Raw genomic sequence first — 18,884 nt, forward strand, 5'->3', positions numbered from 1 at the left:
CCACCAAAGGAGAAAGGGCATAAATAATAGAGGACACCACCCTAATGAAGCATCCCTGTACAAACGCACCATTACAACAGGGACAGGGGACAAGGAAACAGAAACAAATAAGCATCCACACGCCAAAGGATTGCCCGAAAGATGGTTATCAATAAAGACGAAAAAATAAAAAACAATTCAGATTAGATCAAGAGAGACCAAACAGTGGTGAGAGGAAATGTGAATGGTGTTGTCTTGAAAGAAAAAAAACAAGTGTGATTCAGACATGTTTCCTGCAGCGAGTGCTGGCGAGTGCTGGGGAAAGAGCCACCACCAGTCTGCTTTCCTCTTGGGATCAATCAAAGGGACTAGTTAGGAGCCCTGAACTTCCTGAGATGTTGCCACTTCCTTAACATATTTACGGTTATATGTCCTTGCCAAAGCCACGAGGCCCCACTGTTTTGCGTGGGCAAAACATAAGGGATATTAGATACTTTTCACAGCAACACATTAGAAACCAGGCTGATGTGCAGGCCCTGCCTAATGAGTGATCAGACCGACGTCTGTCTCTGCGGTGAGACTGCAGATTCCTTTCTCCTCCCACACCAATTCTTCTCCCACGGGAAACATGAGCACTAAAGATTTCTTCCTTCGTCTTTGATTTTAACATCCCAGAAGACAGCCCCTTCCACCGCAGTGTGATTACACTGAGTAGCTGCTAGAAGGAAAATGCGGTGAGGCGGCAGCTCCTGGGGAGAAACAGCCTCTCCAGTTGGGGGCAGCCCCTCCAGAGTTCAGCATGCCCCTGAAAGGGGCCACAAACCGTGTCCTCGGCCTCCCAGTGAACCAGTGCTCTGGACCCTCACTACTCAAATCGTGGTCTGGGAGCTGGCAGCATCGGCACCCTCTGAGACCCTGTTAGAAGTGGCAGAACTCCAGGTCCCATGCCCAACTGTGTTGAATCACAACCTGCATCTTAACACGATCACCATGCTGCCTACACGCATGAAAGCTTAAGAGGCACTGCAACACCCTCCTCCTGAAGCAGGCGTATTGCGCCTCTGACATGTGTGCTTAAGTGGAAATATAAGTTAAGGCTCCCAGGTATAGGATCCTAGAAATTTAGCTCTAACACCGATCAGTTGTGTGACCTACAGCAAGTCACTGGACGTTTCTGAATCTCAGTCTCCCCCTCTGTATATTGGGCATAATAATGCCCGTATCAGAGGGCTGCTGTGAAGATCAAATGAAGTAAAACACATCAATGGTAGAGTAAATGCTGACAGGTATTAACTCCCTTGCTTGCTGGCCAAGGGCAGGTTTTGCTGAGGGGTGAATGCCAGGGCTAAGGAGCAGGATAAAGACACTTGAAGGAAATCAAGGCAGAGAGAAGGCCCAGCAAGCTATCTTTGTCATGGCAAGACACTAGCTTAACTGGAGTGTTCCTACCTGGCCCTCCATGGTCACTGCTCTGTCTTTAAAAAAGCAGAAGTGCATTCAGAAAGGAGCTGGATAGCTATGAGTTGTGGCACACAAGGATTTACTTCCAGGACCTCTCAACCCACAGCTTGCTAATTATTTAACAGATGTGCATGATTTAACAACCACACAGCTAAGTCTCTCAGATGCGGTAGCTTTTTTCACTCCCATCCTGACACTTACAAGAAAATATCACCCCAAATATGGTTCCCTCAGCATATATTAAAGCCTCTCAACCTGACATCTGTAAAGGAATTGCTGTCCTGTATACAAAGCATCCCATAGACAATAGATTTCTCTAAAAAAATCAAGACGGGCTTTCAGGACAACTGGTGTCCTATAAACCTGACATTTTCATTAATACAGAATTTCAAGTGCAGACTAACCTTGAGCCCCATCTCCCTAAATTTCCTTCCAGTCAGGTATTGAATGTTTTACTTTTTTTGCCAGTGTGAATTAATTAAGTTCTCCTTTTGGAAAGGAGAAGATGGAAAGAAGCAAGCAGCCCATGACCTCTGTCCACAGACCCGTGTGTCTGCTGGAGCTGCAGCTTCATCTCTGTGAGCACTGAATTTAGCAACCACGTGGCCTGTCGTACCATAATGATGAGAAATTTTGGTCTGGAGATATATGTGTTTGTCTGTGCAAGTCTTTGTCAAAGATAAGAATTCAGCTTCTACTACATTAAACTACAGTGACCTAAAAGTACTTCTTCTCGGATCAAGGTGGGATGAATTTAGGTCTGGTGCCAGTTAATGTATATGATTCAAATGGAGAAATAGTGAGGATGGGCAGAGAGAGAGAATTTAACAGAATCACACCTCTTCTGTGCAGGGAAAGAGCTCTTGTTACAGGCACGTAAGTCTCCTTCCTCCATTACATAGAACTCTCAGCTGAGGTCAACATAAGTGTCGTCCAGTCACCTGTTGCCCCATTACAGTACATGGGATGATGCCCACAGGCCCTTCAGAGACCCGCCTTACAGCCACCTCCTTCCCACTACAGGGGACACTTGGTTCCTGCACCCAGGGAGCTCAGCATGTTTCTACCAATAGCACATCCATTAATCTCATATTTGCAAGCTGTTTGTCAGAGTCCATCACATGAAACCCCAAAGGTCAACAGGCTGGCTTTCCTGCCTTTTCTGAAATGTAGCTTCAGCATGAATGTGCTTTATCTTTGGACATTCCTCTCTTGGAAAAGCACCCTGTATTTTTACTCAGCCATTTTCTTTTATGGAGATGAACCCAAGCCACCGAACTCTGAATGAGACCTTCCAACTATCTTTTGAAAGTATGGACCTATTTTTGTTCCTGCAAATACTACTGGAAGCAAAGGCTTGGGCATCTGAAATCTATGCCCAGTGCTGCTTCATATCAGCTGTGTGTCCTTGGGGTAAGGCTGGCTTTCACCTCTCTGGCCTTGTTCTTCCCATCTGTGACATAGCCATAAACACGCACCCTATCCAAGGTTGATCGAATAAGATCATGTAGATGAAAGCAGTCACGAAGCACAATACTGTGTCTTGAATTAAAACAGCAACTAGCCTGACTGCTTCAAAAGGCTCAATCCGTTTGAGACAAAGAGAGAAAGTGAAAGAAAAAGAGGAGGTGGCCTCGCTAGTCAGATTCTACCACATGGTCTCAAGTAACAGTCATAAATGGCTTGGCAGAGTTTATGTTATGATAGTCTTAACTTAGCACCAAGGCAGCTTCACATTATTTGCTCAGATCCTTATTTTTAAATGAGCAGAGCACCCTCCCTGCTAGACTCAACAACCCCTCAAATTTGTCAGGAGCACAGACCAAGAGACCTGAACTCAATGCCTGGCTTTGTTAAAATTTTCTATGAGACAAGTTAACCTTTCTGAACTCTTGTCAGTCTTGAATTTTGGTGGATTTTCACCCAGAACTTAATGTGCAAAGATTTACCAATAAACTTAAAAATATTTATATCTGAAGCCAACATCACTCTAATACCAAAACCAGGCAAAGACATCACAAAAAAAGAAAATTACAGACCAATATCCTGATGAACATAGATGCAAAAATACTCAACAAAACATTAGCAAAGCAAATTCAAAAATATATCTAAAAGATCATCCATCAAGATCAAGTGGAATTCATCCCAGAAATGCAAGGATGGTACAACATTTGAAAATCCATCAATATCATCTACTACATCAACAAAATGAAATACAAAAATCACATGATCATCTCCATACATGCTGAAAAAGCTTTCAACAAAATTAAACATCCATTCATGATAAAAACTCTCAACAAAATGGGTATAGAGGGCAACTACCTCAACATAATAAAGGCCATATATGATAAACCCATACCCAACACTATACTTAACAATGAGAAGCTGAAAGCTTTTCCTTTAATATCGGGAACAAGACAAGGATGCCCACTCTCCCCACTTTTATTCAACATAGGACTAGAGGTCCTAGCCACGGCAATCAGACAACTCAAAGAAATAAAAGGCATCCAGATTGGTAAGGAAGAAGTCAAACTGTCCCTATTTGCAGCAGATATGATATTTTACATAACAAACCCTAAAGAATCCACTCCAAAACTACTGGATCTAATATCTGAATTCAGCAAAGTTGTGGGATACAAAATTAATACACAGAAATCTGTTGCATTCCTATACACTAATGATGAACTAGCAGGAAGAGAAATCAGGAGAACAATTCCATTCACAATTGCATCAAAAAGAATAAAATACCTATGATTAAACCTAACCAAGGAAGTGAAAGACCTGTACCCTGAAATCTACAAGACACTCTTTAGAGAAATTAAAGAGGACACTAATAAATGGAAATTCATCCCATGCTCTTGGCTAGGAAGAATTAATATTGTCAAAATGGCCATCCTGCCTAAAGCAATCTACAGATTCAATGCAATCCCTATCAAAATACCTACAGCATTCTTCAGTGAACTATAGCAAATAGTTCTAAAATTCATATGGAACAACAAAAGACCCCGAATAGCCAAAGCAATCCTGAGAAGGAAGAATAAAGCACGGGGAATTACACTCTCTGACTTCAAGCTCTACTACAAAGCCACAGTAATCAAGACAATTTGGTACTGGCACAAGAACAGACCCATAGACCAGTGGAACAGAATAGAGAGTCCAGATATTAACCCAAGCATATTTGATCGATTAATATACAATAAAGGAGCCACAGATATACAATGGGGAAATGACAGCCTCTTCAACAGCTGGTGTTGGCAAAACTGGACAGCTACATATAAGAGAATGAAACTGGATTATTGTCTAACCCCATACACAAAAGTAAACTCAAAATGGATCAAAAACCTGAATGTAAGTCATGAAACCATAAAACTCTTAGAAAAAAATACAGGCAAAAATCTCTTAGACATAAACATGAGCAACTTCTTCATGAACATATCTCCCCAGGCAAAGGGAAAAAAAGCAAAAATGAACAAGTGCAACTATATCAAACTAAAAAGCTTCTGTACAGCATAGGATACCATCAGTAGAATAAAAAGACATTTTATAGTATGGGAGAATATATTCATAAATGACATATTGGATAAGGAGTTAACATCCAACTTACATAAAGAGTTCATGCACCTCAATAAACAAAAAGCAAATAACCCAATTAAAAAAATGGGCAGAGGAGCTGAACAGACACTTCTCCAAAGAGGAAATTCAGATGGCCAAACAGGCACATTAAAAGATGCTCCACATCGCTAATCATCAGAGAAATGCAAACTAAAACCACAATGAGATATCACCTTACACCAGTTAGGATGGTCAACATCCAAGAGACAAACAACAACAAATGATGGTGAGGATGTGGAGAAAGGGGAACCATCCTACATTGCTGGTAGGAATATAAACTAGTTCAACCATTGTGGAAAGAAGTGTGGAGGTTCCTCAAAAAACTAAAAATAGAAATACCATTTGACTCAGGAATTCCACTCCTAGGAATTTACCCTAAGAATGCAGCAGCCCAGTTTGAAAAAGACATATGCATCCCTATGTTTATTGCAGCACTATTTACAATAGCCAAGAAATGGAAGCAACACTTAAGTGTTTAGATGAATGGATAAAGAAGATGTGGTACATATATACAATGGAATATTATTCAGCCATAAGAAGAAAACAAATCCTACCATTTGCAACAACATGGATGGAGCTAGAGGGTATTATGCTCAGTGAAATAAGCCAAGTGGAGAAGGACAAGTATCAAATGATTTCACTCATCTGTGGAGTATAAGAACAAAGAAAAAACTGAAGGAACAAAACAGCAGCAAAATCACAGAACCCAAGAATGGACTAACAGTTACAAAAGGGAAAGGGACTGGGGAGGAAAGGTAGGAAGGGAGGGATAAGGGGGAAAAGGGGGCATCACGATTAGCACACTTAATGTAGAGGGGGGACATGGGGAAGGCAGTATATACAGAGAAGACAAGTAATGATTCTATAGCATCTTACTATGCTGATGGACAGTGACTGTAATGGGGTATGTGCGGGGGGACTTGATACTAGGGGGAGTCTAGTAACCATAATGTTGTTCAAGTAAATGTACATTAATGATATCAAAAAACAAAAGAATATTTATATCTTTTGCTCCAATAATTATATATCTGAAAAACTGTTTCAAGGACACAATCCTAAACAGAATAACATGTTTTAGGTACAAAGATGCCTGTTATAGGTGTAATTAACAAGGGCAATAAAGGAGGGGTAATCAAAATGTTTAAACATAGTACATTTTCTGTATTAAATTGCATGCCATTATATAAGGTATTGACTTGTAATATAATTCAGTAACACAGGAAATTATTCAATAATGTAAGCAAAACAATTATCAGCATACCAAATGTATGAACATCCTATATTAGGTCCTATGCACAGGAAAGAAAGACTAAGAAAACTATTTGCCAAAATATTGCCAATAGACATATCTCCATGAAAGTGGGTAATGTTTTATTTTTATTTATTTTTCCTAAAGTTTGTAGTTCACTTTTCAATTTTCCTGTATTTCTCCAATTTGCTTTAATATGAATTATCCTATAAATAAATGAAGCCTACAACATACCAGAGGTTGAAACAGAAAAGAAGTCCGAAGTCATCTGTTTTTGGCATTGAAGATTTATTATTACTACAATAGTTTCAAATATAAAGGTCTGTGATTAAAACAGCAGTTTTCAAAGCAAGAAATCACTAACAGAAAAGTATGGCTATAGAATGTTGTGCTTAAACAGGTGGATTCCTGCCGCCTCTTTCCACACCACTGTCTGCAGTCAGCCAGGGAGTGTCCCATGTGACTGTGACGTAGCCATCAGGGTGGCTGAGCTTAAATCTTGCTGACAGCAGAAGCCCAACAAAGGGGGACAAGTAGTCATAGCATGGCCTGGCGTTGATGAGATTCATCAAAACAGTCTACATAAACGCTAGCATCTGAAACTGTGGGAGTGTGACCTCGTTTGTACAGCCATGTCATGCTTGGTCAGAAGGCTATTCTGACATGAAATAATTCCACAGAAGTGAGAAATACATTTACCCTGCAATAAGGCTCAGTGTGACCTAAGGCTTTGGAGAGCTATTAAATTTTTTAAATGTTTTAAAAGCCAGCTGTGGGATGGCATTTTGATCTGCATCCACTCACAGTGAGTTTATGTCTGGATTTTTTTTGGAGACTGGACCCAAGAGTGATGGCACTTCAGGCCACAGTCCAAGGATTTCAGCCCCCTGGCAAACACGTGATCAGTCACAGACTAATGAAGGTGCTTTGCTCCATGCATGGTCTTATTTCAGGGTCTTATAAAGCAAATGCACAATAATAGAAGGAATATTTAGCTAGAGAATAAAATTCTCCCTCTATTTATCTTTTTCTATGACCTGTACAGATTTCCTAAGGCCATACTTTCAGTTTGCCTACAACCTAAAAAGAAAACAAAGAAGAAAAAAGTTCTCTTAATAATTTTGGTAAATATTCAAAAACTAAAACAAACTCTGAATCGAAGTTTAGGCTTATATTAATCCACAAGGATCAGCTGCAATATTGCTCACCTTTTCCTGAAATAATCCAGCCCTCTAAAAGGCAGTGGCTCTGGGAGACTGTTTATATTGTAGCTGCCAAAGGGTGAGAGAATCCTACCTGGTATTTCAGCCAGGAGATGTTACATGCAAACCAAACCCTGGTGCTAAGGGCCAGGGAGAAGGTGCAATGACTCCAGAAGCAGAGCTGTAATGTACATGATGACTACAGCCAACACTGCTGTACGACAGCTAGGAAAGTTGTTCAGAGAGTAAATCTTAAGAGTTCTCATCCCAAGGAGAAATTTTTCTCTCCTTTTTTCTTCTTTCTTTTCTTTTTATTGTCTCTATATGAGAGAATGAATGCTAGCTGTGTGTACTGTGGTCATCATTTCACAATATATGTAAATAACCCATCATGCTGTACACCTTAAACTTATATAGTGATGTATGTCAATTATTTTTCAATAAAACTAGGGGGAAAAAAAGCAGATAATGGGGGCCAGAGGACAACTTGTCCCCTTGCTTCTCTGGAAAGGGGCCCAGGAGCACTGCCTTCCCAGGGGAGCAGCTGGGCACATGTCCTCTCAGACATACTCATGATGGAGCAGCTGATCTGTCCACCTGCCGTGACCCTTCTGTCTTCCCAAGCCAGGTGCTGACCTAGCCGGCATCCACTAGCTAGAGAAAACATGCGTGAGAGTGCAAAACCGAGCAAAGCATTCATTCAGGATGAACTTCTGCCTCTGTTTTTTTCCATGTTGGGGAGCAAGAAGCAAGCATGCACATTTCTCTTTGCATCCTTCAGTTAATTGATTGATAATATTTCCCAGGGAAAAAAAAAAGGACCTTATTAAATCAATGGGCCTCTTTTTGAAAAAGCCACTTATTCTAAATGTTCTGTTTTGTTTTGATTTTTTTTTCAAGTGAGGGAAAGAAATGGTTCCTATGACTGGAAACTCTTCCATAAAAACCTTCTAAATGATTGAAAGGTCTTCAGTGGGCTGCCTCTCCCTCTCAGGCTGTCCTTAGGGATCTTATTTTACAGGCTCCTGGTCACTGCTGCAAGTTTTCTGTGGAGTCCAGTTCTTGACTGGGGTTGGGAGTGAGGAGCAGAGTTTCTCACATCTTGTACAGGTTACAAGCCTATTTATGCCTCCTCCCAGCAAGCTCACATTTTTAGCACCATCACTCTCCGCCCTGACTCATGATCACTTGTTATAAACCATAACATTTCACATATCTGGCTTCACTTAAGAATGAGGTCTCCTATGCAAGAGACTTTTCTGGACTACCAGAGCTTACCCTCCATGTAGCAATTTCCTTTTGATTTTTTTTTCTATTTTAATTATCTGAGTTGGAAATTTTTTGGAAATTGCTTGCTATAATCTCCTTACACAGGACACTGAGCTTAAATGATCTTCCTTCCTTGATTATTCAGGGTCATTACTGTGAAGATCAGTGGGGTAACTTTACCCCAGAGGCTGTGCAGATATTTAGCACTATTTACCCCTGGGTAAATAGCATCTTTGAGGGCCTGGGTCTACTTCTTACAGATTCTGTTTGATGCAGTTTTGTTTGTGCAATTCCTCTGATGTAAGTCAGCAGCAATCACAGCCTTTGGCAGCCTTTTCTTCCATCACCTCTCTATGAGAAAACCAAGCTTACAAATAATCTGTCAAATGCATATTAAGTCACATATAGGCTCAGAGATAGAATTGGGGGGTTTTCCAGTAAGAAAAGAACTAACTTTAAACATATATTTTCAATAATAAATTTTACCTACCTAAAAGGAAAGCTGTCTTTGGCATAATTCCATTGTTCCGGAGACATGGGGTTGGCTGATGTCGCCAGATAAATGAGCGCCACATACGTGAACTGTGGGTGCTTATCATCCATGCCAAACTGGGTTTGGAGAGGATTTTCTTCCATGCCTTGCCACATTTTCCCCCCTACCATCCCTGAATCCATCTATTCTTTTCTTTTCTTCTTTTTCCTTTGCAATTCCACCTCCACCTTCCTTCTTTTCCGTTTTTCTCTTCTTTCCCTTCTTCTCTCCTTTGCGTGCCCCATACAACCTGCAGTTCCCTGGCCACTGCTAAGACAGCAGGCTTTAGAGCAAACGTAGGCTCGGTGCAGCTGAGCATGGAGCCCTAATTCCAGCTCTCCTCCTTGCTAGCTGAGTCACCTGCGGTGTCACCCCCACCTTATAACCAATTGACCAATCAAAGGAATCCTTAAGATCTCCAGCAAAAGGAGAAAAACAATGAAGAAATCTGCAAAATCCAAAGTTGTGCTATCAACCTTGGTGGGTAAATGAGGGATAATTTCACATTAAAAAAAATACATTCTCATCATTAAAAATTCACTGAATTTTTACACACAGTATTTCCGATTAACCTAACAGCTGGTCACACACCCTATCTTCCAAGTAGTTTACCAGTCTGATTTTTCTATCACCTGGGCATTAGAGGGAGAGTGTCTCCCAACTTATTCAGCCAAATCATAGACAGTCTAGCCCCACGTTTCTCTCATAACAGGTTCTTAATAATATTGGTTGATTACTCAGTTGTCTGAGTGTTCTTAAAATAAAACAGCACAAAGAAATGAACCCTCTTGGTCAAAGCAAGCTTACCATCCACCTCCTATAAGCCTGTCAAGTTGATCACTTTTTTAAAAGTTGGAATATAGCTGTCTACTTTTAATTTAAAGAGAATGAAGTGTTTCAGGAGATCTGGTGGGCAGAGACACTTACTATATGAGGGACAGAGTCTTGGAATTGTAGTCAGGTGATCAGGAAGCAAACCCTGGCTCTGCTCTTTATTGGCTCTGAAGCCTCAGCAAACCTCTAAGCTCCCTGAGCCTTAGTTTCCTCAGCTGCAAAGGGAGATTAATACCTTCCCACTGCCCAGACAAGGGGTCTGACTCAGGATGATTCATCAGGTCTGTAGTGCCAGGGTTGGACAGAAATACCAATGAGGCCAGTCTGGAATGTCTTCATTTTCTGCTTAAGGACTCGGAAATTATCACTGGTCCAGAGGCAGCAGCAGAACAGGTGGGGCAGATTGTTGTACTGGTTGCGTCTGGGGGAGTCTAATTTTTAGTCTTTGAACAACACAGAGGAGGACCTAAGGTTCTAATGGGCTCTGTTTGCTGATCTATCCAAAGTGGTTTTTTAGAGGCATTCAAAGCTCCATTCCCTTTCCCTGACTCTCTCCTATCCATTCATGCTTTAATTCAACCAACAGTTACAGATTCCAAGCAGTCATGTGTAAAACTAGCCTCCTCATTTTGTACTGACCTTTTGTGTGAAGTACATAGCGATGCAAAGCACTCCATGGTGTTCCTTGACCTCAATGTTTCTTGCCTCCTTCCAGTAAACTAACCTGGACTCCTCGTTGTGTCACCAGCGCTTCTTCAGATTCAGATCTCTAGGCGTCTGCACCTGTCCATCCACTTATACACTTTTACTGAGCTACTACAATGTGTCATCTTTTGTGCAAGATTCTTGCCTTATGGCTTCATTCATTCTAAAAACACTTCACTCTTTCTGTGCCTCCCACAATCATGGCTTATAGTCCCAAGAAGCACCTGGAACCTGTAGCAGCCGAAGCAATGGGTGCTGGATAAACTGGCCTCTGCGTCTGTTCCTTGTCCAGCTACTGGTCCCCATGTGCTGAGAGAATGTCTCCCAGTCACCCTTCTCTAAGGAACATACTTAAGTATGCCCTGGCAGGAAATGAAGTAGAGAAGTCTATGTTCAGCAGTCATGAAGACTGATGGCAAAGTCCAGACTGATACAGCCCACCCTGCTGGTTGTATGGATGTGATCAGCACTGATGAGACCGGACAGGATTTCTGTCTCATCTATGACATCAAAGGTGGCTTTGCTGTTCCCGGTGTTACACCCGAGGAGGGCAAGTACAAGTTGTGCAAAGTGAGGAAGATTCCTGTGAGCACGAAAGGAATCCCTCTTCTGGTCACGCTCAAACCATCTGTTACCCTGATCCCTCATCCAAGTGAACGATGCCATTCTGATTGATCTGGAAACTGACAAGATTACCAACTTCAGCTAGTTTGATGCTGGTAACCTGTGTAGGGTGACTAGAGGTGCTAACCTGAGAAGAATTGGTGTGATCACCAACAGAGAGAGACATCCTGGCTCTGCAGTATGCTTTATGAAAGATGCCAGTAGCAATAGCTTTGCCAGCCAGCTTCCAACATTTTTGTTAATTGCAAAGGCCATGGATTTCTCTTCCCCAAGGAAAAGGTATCACCTCAGCATGGCTGAAGAGAGAGCCCAGAGACTGGCACCTAACAGAGCAATGGGTAAAATGATGTCTAGGTGACATAATTGGAAGGGTGTCTGTACTTAATTAACAATAATATGGCATGATTAATTGCAGAAAAAGAAAAAAACAGAACTACAGACCGAACATCAGGCACTGCACCAGGCTCCGGAGAAACAATGGTGAGCAAAGTCACACACAGACCCTGGTTCTTACTCCTACAAATCAAATAAGCATGCCCGATGGAGATATGACAAACTGAAATAAGTAATCTAAAAACGTGACCAAAAAATGTGACTTGGATTCATGAAGTGGGGAGATATGATGGGAAGGAATCATTTAGCAAAGGCTTCCCTTCTTCATCTACTCTGAAGAGATAACAGTTAACAGTTATTTAAGCCAAAGGGAGCAGGAGAAGAAGCCAGAAGAAACTGAACAGCAGACCAGTCCAGGTCTCAGGGTCATGCTAAGAGTGCTGTTTCCTGACAGCAATAGAAAGTGCTTATGTGGTTTTGAGGGAGGGGTGGGTGAGATGCAAAAGATGCTTTCACAACCACCTCCCTGGTAGTAGTGAGAATGGGTGTGCAAGAGTCTGGTTAGCCCCCATCGCAGTTATCTAGGTGACATGGAGACTACCTGGGGATGTGGTGGATGGGGAAGGCAGTTTCCAGCTGGAGAAACTGTATGAAAAATAAGGCTACTCACGAAGATAAGCAACTACAGAAAAAGACCAGCTCAGGGCAAATGGAGAGAAGCAGCCATTGCTCCAGGTTCTGTGCTAAAGACAGTAGGTACACAATTTTGGCTGTATAATCAACCTGCAAAGTAGATATCATTATCCATTTTTCAGATTAAAACTCAAGACTGTGTTATCAGCTTAATTTTTCTAACCCAGACTTTACGGGTCCAATTTTTCAGGGCAATCTATGACCAATTAGCCCCTTAACAGCTCTTAAGAAGATCACCTTTCCCTGGAAACTAAATCCCAGAGCCACAGGGCTGTTAGAAACAGATTTGGAACACTGCCAGAGGTTTGGTGTAGGTTAGTCTGGAACTCCTGGCAGGGCAGCCACATATGATTGTGCAGGTTGCATACTGAACAAACCCAGAGGGTGCTCGTCACATCCAAGGCCATGTGAATGCTGCCTCTTACTATGTTCAGCCCTGTCCCTCCCCAATTTCTTTCCAAAGGACATTCCAAACTCTATGACTGTCCCATAAACCCTAAAATTCAAAATGTATCCTTGACCAAGGCCACACCATGCACTTTGTATCTCTGGTCCCCGTATATTCTTTCCTCTTTTGCAGCCTCATCCAGACCAGCTATTCCTCCCTCATCCTTTCCTCTGCTCAGCTAGCATTCCTGGGATGAGTGGAAGTAAAGGAAAAGTGATGTGTTCATCATCAAGCCACCTTTGCTTACCAGACAGAGCTCCCTGGACTTATATACCAACCCCCAATTCTTTGATATCTGTCGGAACAAATGTTACAGAGAAACAAACTGGTTATATGAAAGCTATTCCCTTTTTACCTAGTTAACAGAGGACATTCCCCAAATCACCGATTAAGGGTGTCCTTGATCATCTGGTCACATCCTGCAAGACCCAAGGTGCTATCTGAATGGCAGTGACGAAGTCTTTACTTTTAAGGCAGACCAATCTACTCTGAGATATACACTGAAAAAGTATGAGTCTTCTCCACAGGCCCTGGAGCTGGGACAATCCACAGTCCTTGGTCTGAAAGCTCAGGCAGGCAGAAACGGAGCTGACTCCAGGACTCAAGTAATCAAGGCTCTCTTCCCATCAGTCTCAGAGCGGGTGGTCACATCCACAGAAGCATTTTGGATTCTTGAGTTTCCTGCTCCTGAATGCTCTGGCAAGAGGCAGTCTCAAGTGTATCAGCCTTTGCTTATGATGGGAAGGGAGCTGATCCCATGGCCTGACATCAGAAACTACTTCTCCAGTGTCCCCATCACTGCTAGTCCTTATGACAGCCCCTTAAAAGGTATGGAACAGTCACTTTAAAGATTCTTTTTATTGACATGCACAACCTTCCTCCTATAAAGGAAATCAGGAAGAATATATTCCTCCTATTCAGTCAAGATGATTATAGACACGCTGCAGTGTTTTCCTTTCTTTTGTTTAAACCCCATCCTTTCTATCAACTCTAATGTGGTTGTTCATTTAGGGTTTTGAATGTGCTTTCTTGTGCCTATGCCACATTCCAGGGAGTATAAGTCGACATTTAGGTCACACAGAATTTTTCTTCTCTAGAAGTCCACATACTGACTAATACCCACTGCAGAAATGAGCCCTTCACCTGCAGCTGTCATGGCTGAAGCGGCAGATACATTCCCCAGACTGTAGTGGCAACCCTATCCTCACCCTCTCTTTGAAAACAGCATTCCTGAGACACTGATGTGCCTGTATCCTTCCAGTGGCAGCTGACACTCTCCCAACCCAGTCCTCGCCCACCCCCCACACACACCCAAGGCTGGCTAATGACTACATCTTAGGGCATGTGGGCTGCAGTGACTCCCATCCATTAGCAGCTGTTTGAATTGCATCAGCTGGTGGGGTCCGGGCAGTGGGAAGGGCTCAGTAGCCTGTCCACCCTGGCTTCCTGCCAGCCAGAGCCTCAGGGTTCTGATCCTCATTGACTACACTTTTGCCCCAAAGTACTTGGGAACTTGGACAATTTACTGCCATCATGAGGTTGTCTTGGCCTGAACACTTCTTCAAGCTGACCACTCTGAAATTGGAGGACATATCCTAAATAACAGCCTAAGGCAGGGAGCCTGAATTCCCTACCCTTCTTCAATTTCTCTTACCATAGAAATGATACAAGTAAGAATGACGAAGACAGTGTCGTAGAAATGGTGTAACTAAAAAAGGAAAGCATGGCTACAACTTACAGACTGACCTGCAACTACAGGATGTGATCCCTGTCCGTATTCCAGCTTTTAAAGGGCAGGTGGGAGAAAAGCCAGGTGGACATGGCAGAAGAAAAAGAAAATGTGTTTTCATTCTCATTTCTAGCTCTAGCAGTGGCTGTCCAGATCAGAAACACAGCTAGGTCCTCACATCAGGGAAGTGGAGCCAGGTGAAAGGCATCTCCCTTTGATAACAATCTCTACTGCCTCACTGCTTACTCTACTGTCTTGATGGTTTTTAACAATCATTGTGTCAGTTTCCTATTTGTCATTCCGAATTTGTTAAGAAGGTACTATTTCTGGAAACAGTGCTTGGAAGGAGTGACTACCCGCCTTGCTGCCCTCCAGCTTCAGCTAAGGGCTTTTACAAAGAAGTTCCATGCACCCAAGCCTGTCCTACCCAGGCAGAAGGCAGGACCCATTTGAGTGCCAGGAGGTAGTAATCTCTGTGAAGCCACACTTGGGGTTTATTTTAGCCATTGCTGAGAAACACAGTGTGTTCTTGGGAATGAAGGGTGGGTATTAGAAGGGGAGGTTTAGGAAAAAGGGAGATAAGATTATGTCAATGTATCTCCCTTAGTTTAAGGACTAGCAGGACCAGCCTGGGATGAAAACTAGAACTGAGAGAGGGCTTTCCCAGTTTCAACCAAAAAAAGCTCCGAACTACCTGATAACAATTAACAAACATCCCTTCCCCTTCAAAGATTTCTGCTCAACACAGGGCCAGGCCTAGAATAGGACAGCTCCTTCTCTACTCACAATGACAGATGAATAATAAATGCCCCTAGCTGGAAAAAAAGACACACAAAAAATGTCTCCAAAGTTTCGATTACTGGAGTTACTCCATTTAGCAACTGAAAATTCCTCTTGTCTATTGGAATTAGCTAGCTCCAGTGATGATGAAGTTTTGTTAAGGAAGACTTTAGAAGGAACACTGACTAATGTCCACGAATGTCCACTATACATCATGCCTATAGAATATCAAAGCAAGAAGTCAGGTATATAGGCAAAAACCTGCATATTAGACTTTTTTAAGGTAGTTTAACAGACCAAAAAATTATCCAAGAAACTGAAAAACTCTTTTGCTACATATGAGCAAATGTAAATCTTTATTAACTTCTGATGGAAAACCGCTTAAACATAACACCTAAACTCTATCTAATTCTGGTCTAATAAGGTGTAAGTGAAAACCAGCATGATAATTTTCTTCTCCTTAAAATATTTTCCAAAGGATTAGCCTAAGTTTTAAAAATCCTACCATTTTATTGTGAATACACATCTCACAAATGAATGCCATAATTATTGATTTAGCTTTTTTCTGCTAAACAAAGACTATCTATCCTCTAAAGCAAAAGCTTATCTGCTATTATAGTTGAATGTTGGATGTTAAGTAAAAATTTTATTTATCTAGAAAATGTAATCTTTCAAAGGAAATGTGACACTAAAAGTGACTGAAATACCTTTTCTGTGTCTGAACACAAGAGGCTAATCTGATCTCTAACAGTAAACCTATTCCAAGAAAAAATTAAATTAGTTGTAATTATTCTGGCAAAAGCAGGAAACTAGGAACAGTATTTCAAACCACTTCTTTTTCTTTTTCTTTCTTTTTTTAATGATGTAGAGCATTTGCTCTCTAATGAAGGGACTTGGTAAATAAACAAACCCACTACTTTCAACTGATTGCCCTGGAACAGGGAACTTTTCCATTCGAGCAATTGCTCTTCAGAAATAAGAAAAACTTCTTACTTACACCAGACCCCACAATCTAAGTACTTATTGTAAAAATAAATGTTATGGCAATGGAGCAGAGGTGCAGTCTAAAATTGTGTTATCATTGATTGCCATTCATTTTCATCTACACAAAAAGAAAAACTGACTTTCCTTTTTGATCATTTCTCACTCATTCTTAGGTGAAGAACGAAAAGTGCACTTACACTACCAGAAATGCAAGTGAGTTTCTGCAGTCAGTATTTTCCTTCATGTGCTCAAGTAAAACTAAAAGTATTAAATACAGAAATGATCACAAACATTTTCAGTTCTGAAATGCCCACAAATGTTCAACAATTTGGGAGGCTTAAGGTAAAAAACAAAGTACTTCTATTAGCATTAATCAACTTGAAGGGTCCTTTTAAAGATACTTCCAGTTAAATCATTGTAAGAATCACACTTCAATTTGTCCTCCCTTTGTTGTTTGAGGGTTAATGAGTTTACAGTAATAACCCTGCAAATATCCTGCCCTGTGATTAAGACATCACCTTAATGCAGGCTTCACATTCTGGCTTCTCTGAAGGTTTAAAGGTTAAAGGCATCATAAACTATGCATTTCTTCATATGCCAGACCCATAAAAAATGCTTTCACTGTTCATTAAATATATTGCTCCCAAATGGACAGAGTCTTTTTTCCTGAGCGCCAAAACAGAAACCCTTCCATTATATTTATTACTGCTATGCTATATTTTGGAAAGCCAAACAATTTGGGATTGGGAAACTGCTAGATCTGTTTTTCTAGAATGTGCAGCAACTGTGAACATACACAGAGAAATTACAGTTCACTCTTTGGACAGCCATACAGTTAAACACACCCAGCCAACAAGCTGGTGTCCTCCCGGAAGAACAATAGTCTGGCAGATCTCACATCATTAGCAACAGTTGGGGCTTTCCCCTTCTGCCTCTGCCTCAAGTTACAGATCTGAGTAGGGACCAGAGAGACACACAGTTCCCACTAAAATACCCCTACCTCCTGCCAAGGAGCAAGCTCTGTGTGAGGGATGCTTGGGTAAACCGCATTCACACATGACCTTCCTAGTCAGCACCCTGCCTTCCTCACATTTTGCCACCACCTTCAGCGGATGTACAGTTCTAAAGGATTCTTTTTTTCCTTTTCCACCTACATATAGTGTATCTGCAGAAGGCTGGGCTCTTGTTCACAAGGAGCACCACACCCATTCATCCATCCTCCAGCCTTTGGAAGCAAATTGCAGAGTTGGCTAGATCCGCCTGCCTCCAACCTCAAGCCAAAGGGACCAAAGCTGGGCACACAGGACCCAACTTCACCCAGGCCAGGCCCACCCCAGCTCAGCACTTTGGCGGTGGGGAAGGATTCTGGAGGCAGACTGCCTGCTGTAAGGACCAGAGTTTCAGAGATTCTTTCTCGGGGACAGCCCGAACACCCTGACAACTAAGTAGCAAAGTTGCTTCTGTCTCTGCTGCAATGTCCTTTCCTCTCCATTAGCACACGCACACAGCTCGCACACACGCAAGCAAGCACACAACCTTGCCCCCTCAACTTACCAGTTTAGACTGGGCGCGTTGCAAAAATTCTTCCATGTCGTTGCGAGAGATTTGAGCAGGGGTACCCGAGGGGCGCCGAGTAAGATCTCCGCCCAGGGGAGAGGAGCCAAGTCTCGGGAAAGTAGCAGGTTGGGCGCAGCGACCGGCGGCTCCCTCCTGCCGCTCGGAGGCGGCTGAGGCTGTGGCTGCGCCCTCGCCTGTCGCGTCCCAGGGCTCCCCGCCCCACCCCCGCGCCCCGCCGTACGCTCTGGACGCCGGGCTCTGCCCTAATAAGGAAAGTGGGTGTGCCGCCCGGGAGCCCCAGGGCGCGGCCCGCACGCTGGCTGGCACGCGCCTGCCGGGCCGGAGCTGGCGGTGGGGCGGGGGCGGGGGCGTTGGGATGGCGAGGGGCTTCTCCGCCAATCGCAGGGCCCCGCTGCGGCCTCCTGACGTGGCGCGCCGAAAGATGCTGCAACCATGGACAGCGCCCAGAAGTGCGAGCCAAGTGCAAGGGGCTGCTGCAGAGTCAGGCTCTGCCGCAGGCACCGCTGCTGTCGGCCAGGGCGGGGTGGCAAGAAGGGAAAGAGGCCCCCGGAGAGCCCCCTCCTCGACCAGCGCCTCCCTGACTGGCTGGCACGTTAGAGAGAGCTTCCGCAGTCACTTAATAGGCTGGGTCTGCCGGCCTGGCCAGGGAATGCACTCAGCTAGATTTGGGGTGAGGGGTTATTGCTGAGCTAAAAGCAGTACGACCTTGATGGAAAGCAATCAGAAGAACAGGCTGGGAGGTTCTGATAGGCTGCATCTTTCCTTCTTACTTTCAACACATACCCATCCAGCAACCGGCATCCGCAGTTCACCCCAACTGAGCGCCCTTAGGGGGGTCCTGGGCTGATGCATAGGTACATCCTTCTGCAGTC

General features: G+C 43.0%; 1 protein-coding gene and 1 pseudogene across 11 annotated transcripts in view; one reads left to right on the top strand and one right to left on the bottom strand.

The window, feature by feature from the left end:
• PRUNE2 (prune homolog 2 with BCH domain) overlaps positions 1 to 18,221 on the bottom strand; it is a 233,586-nt gene extending 215,365 nt beyond the window's left edge. For 10 of the 11 annotated variants that reach the window (XR_012127762.1, XM_073228676.1, XM_073228680.1 and 7 more), the window contains exon 1: positions 17,989 to 18,221. Coding sequence is in view for 10 of the 11 variants with exons in the window: in XM_073228676.1 (XP_073084777.1) it covers positions 17,989 to 18,024 (36 nt within the window). In the remaining variant the exon portion in view is untranslated. The remainder of the gene's footprint in view (positions 1 to 17,988) is intronic. The other variant, XM_073228679.1, reaches the window with a different exon arrangement.
• Positions 6,469 to 12,307, top strand: LOC140847707 (small ribosomal subunit protein eS4, X isoform-like; annotated as a pseudogene).
• Positions 18,222 to 18,884: the final 663 nt, after the last annotated feature.

The sequence above is a fragment of the Manis javanica genome, chromosome 2 (assembly GCF_040802235.1).
Source record: "Manis javanica isolate MJ-LG chromosome 2, MJ_LKY, whole genome shotgun sequence".
Classification (NCBI taxonomy): Eukaryota; Metazoa; Chordata; class Mammalia; order Pholidota; family Manidae; genus Manis; species Manis javanica.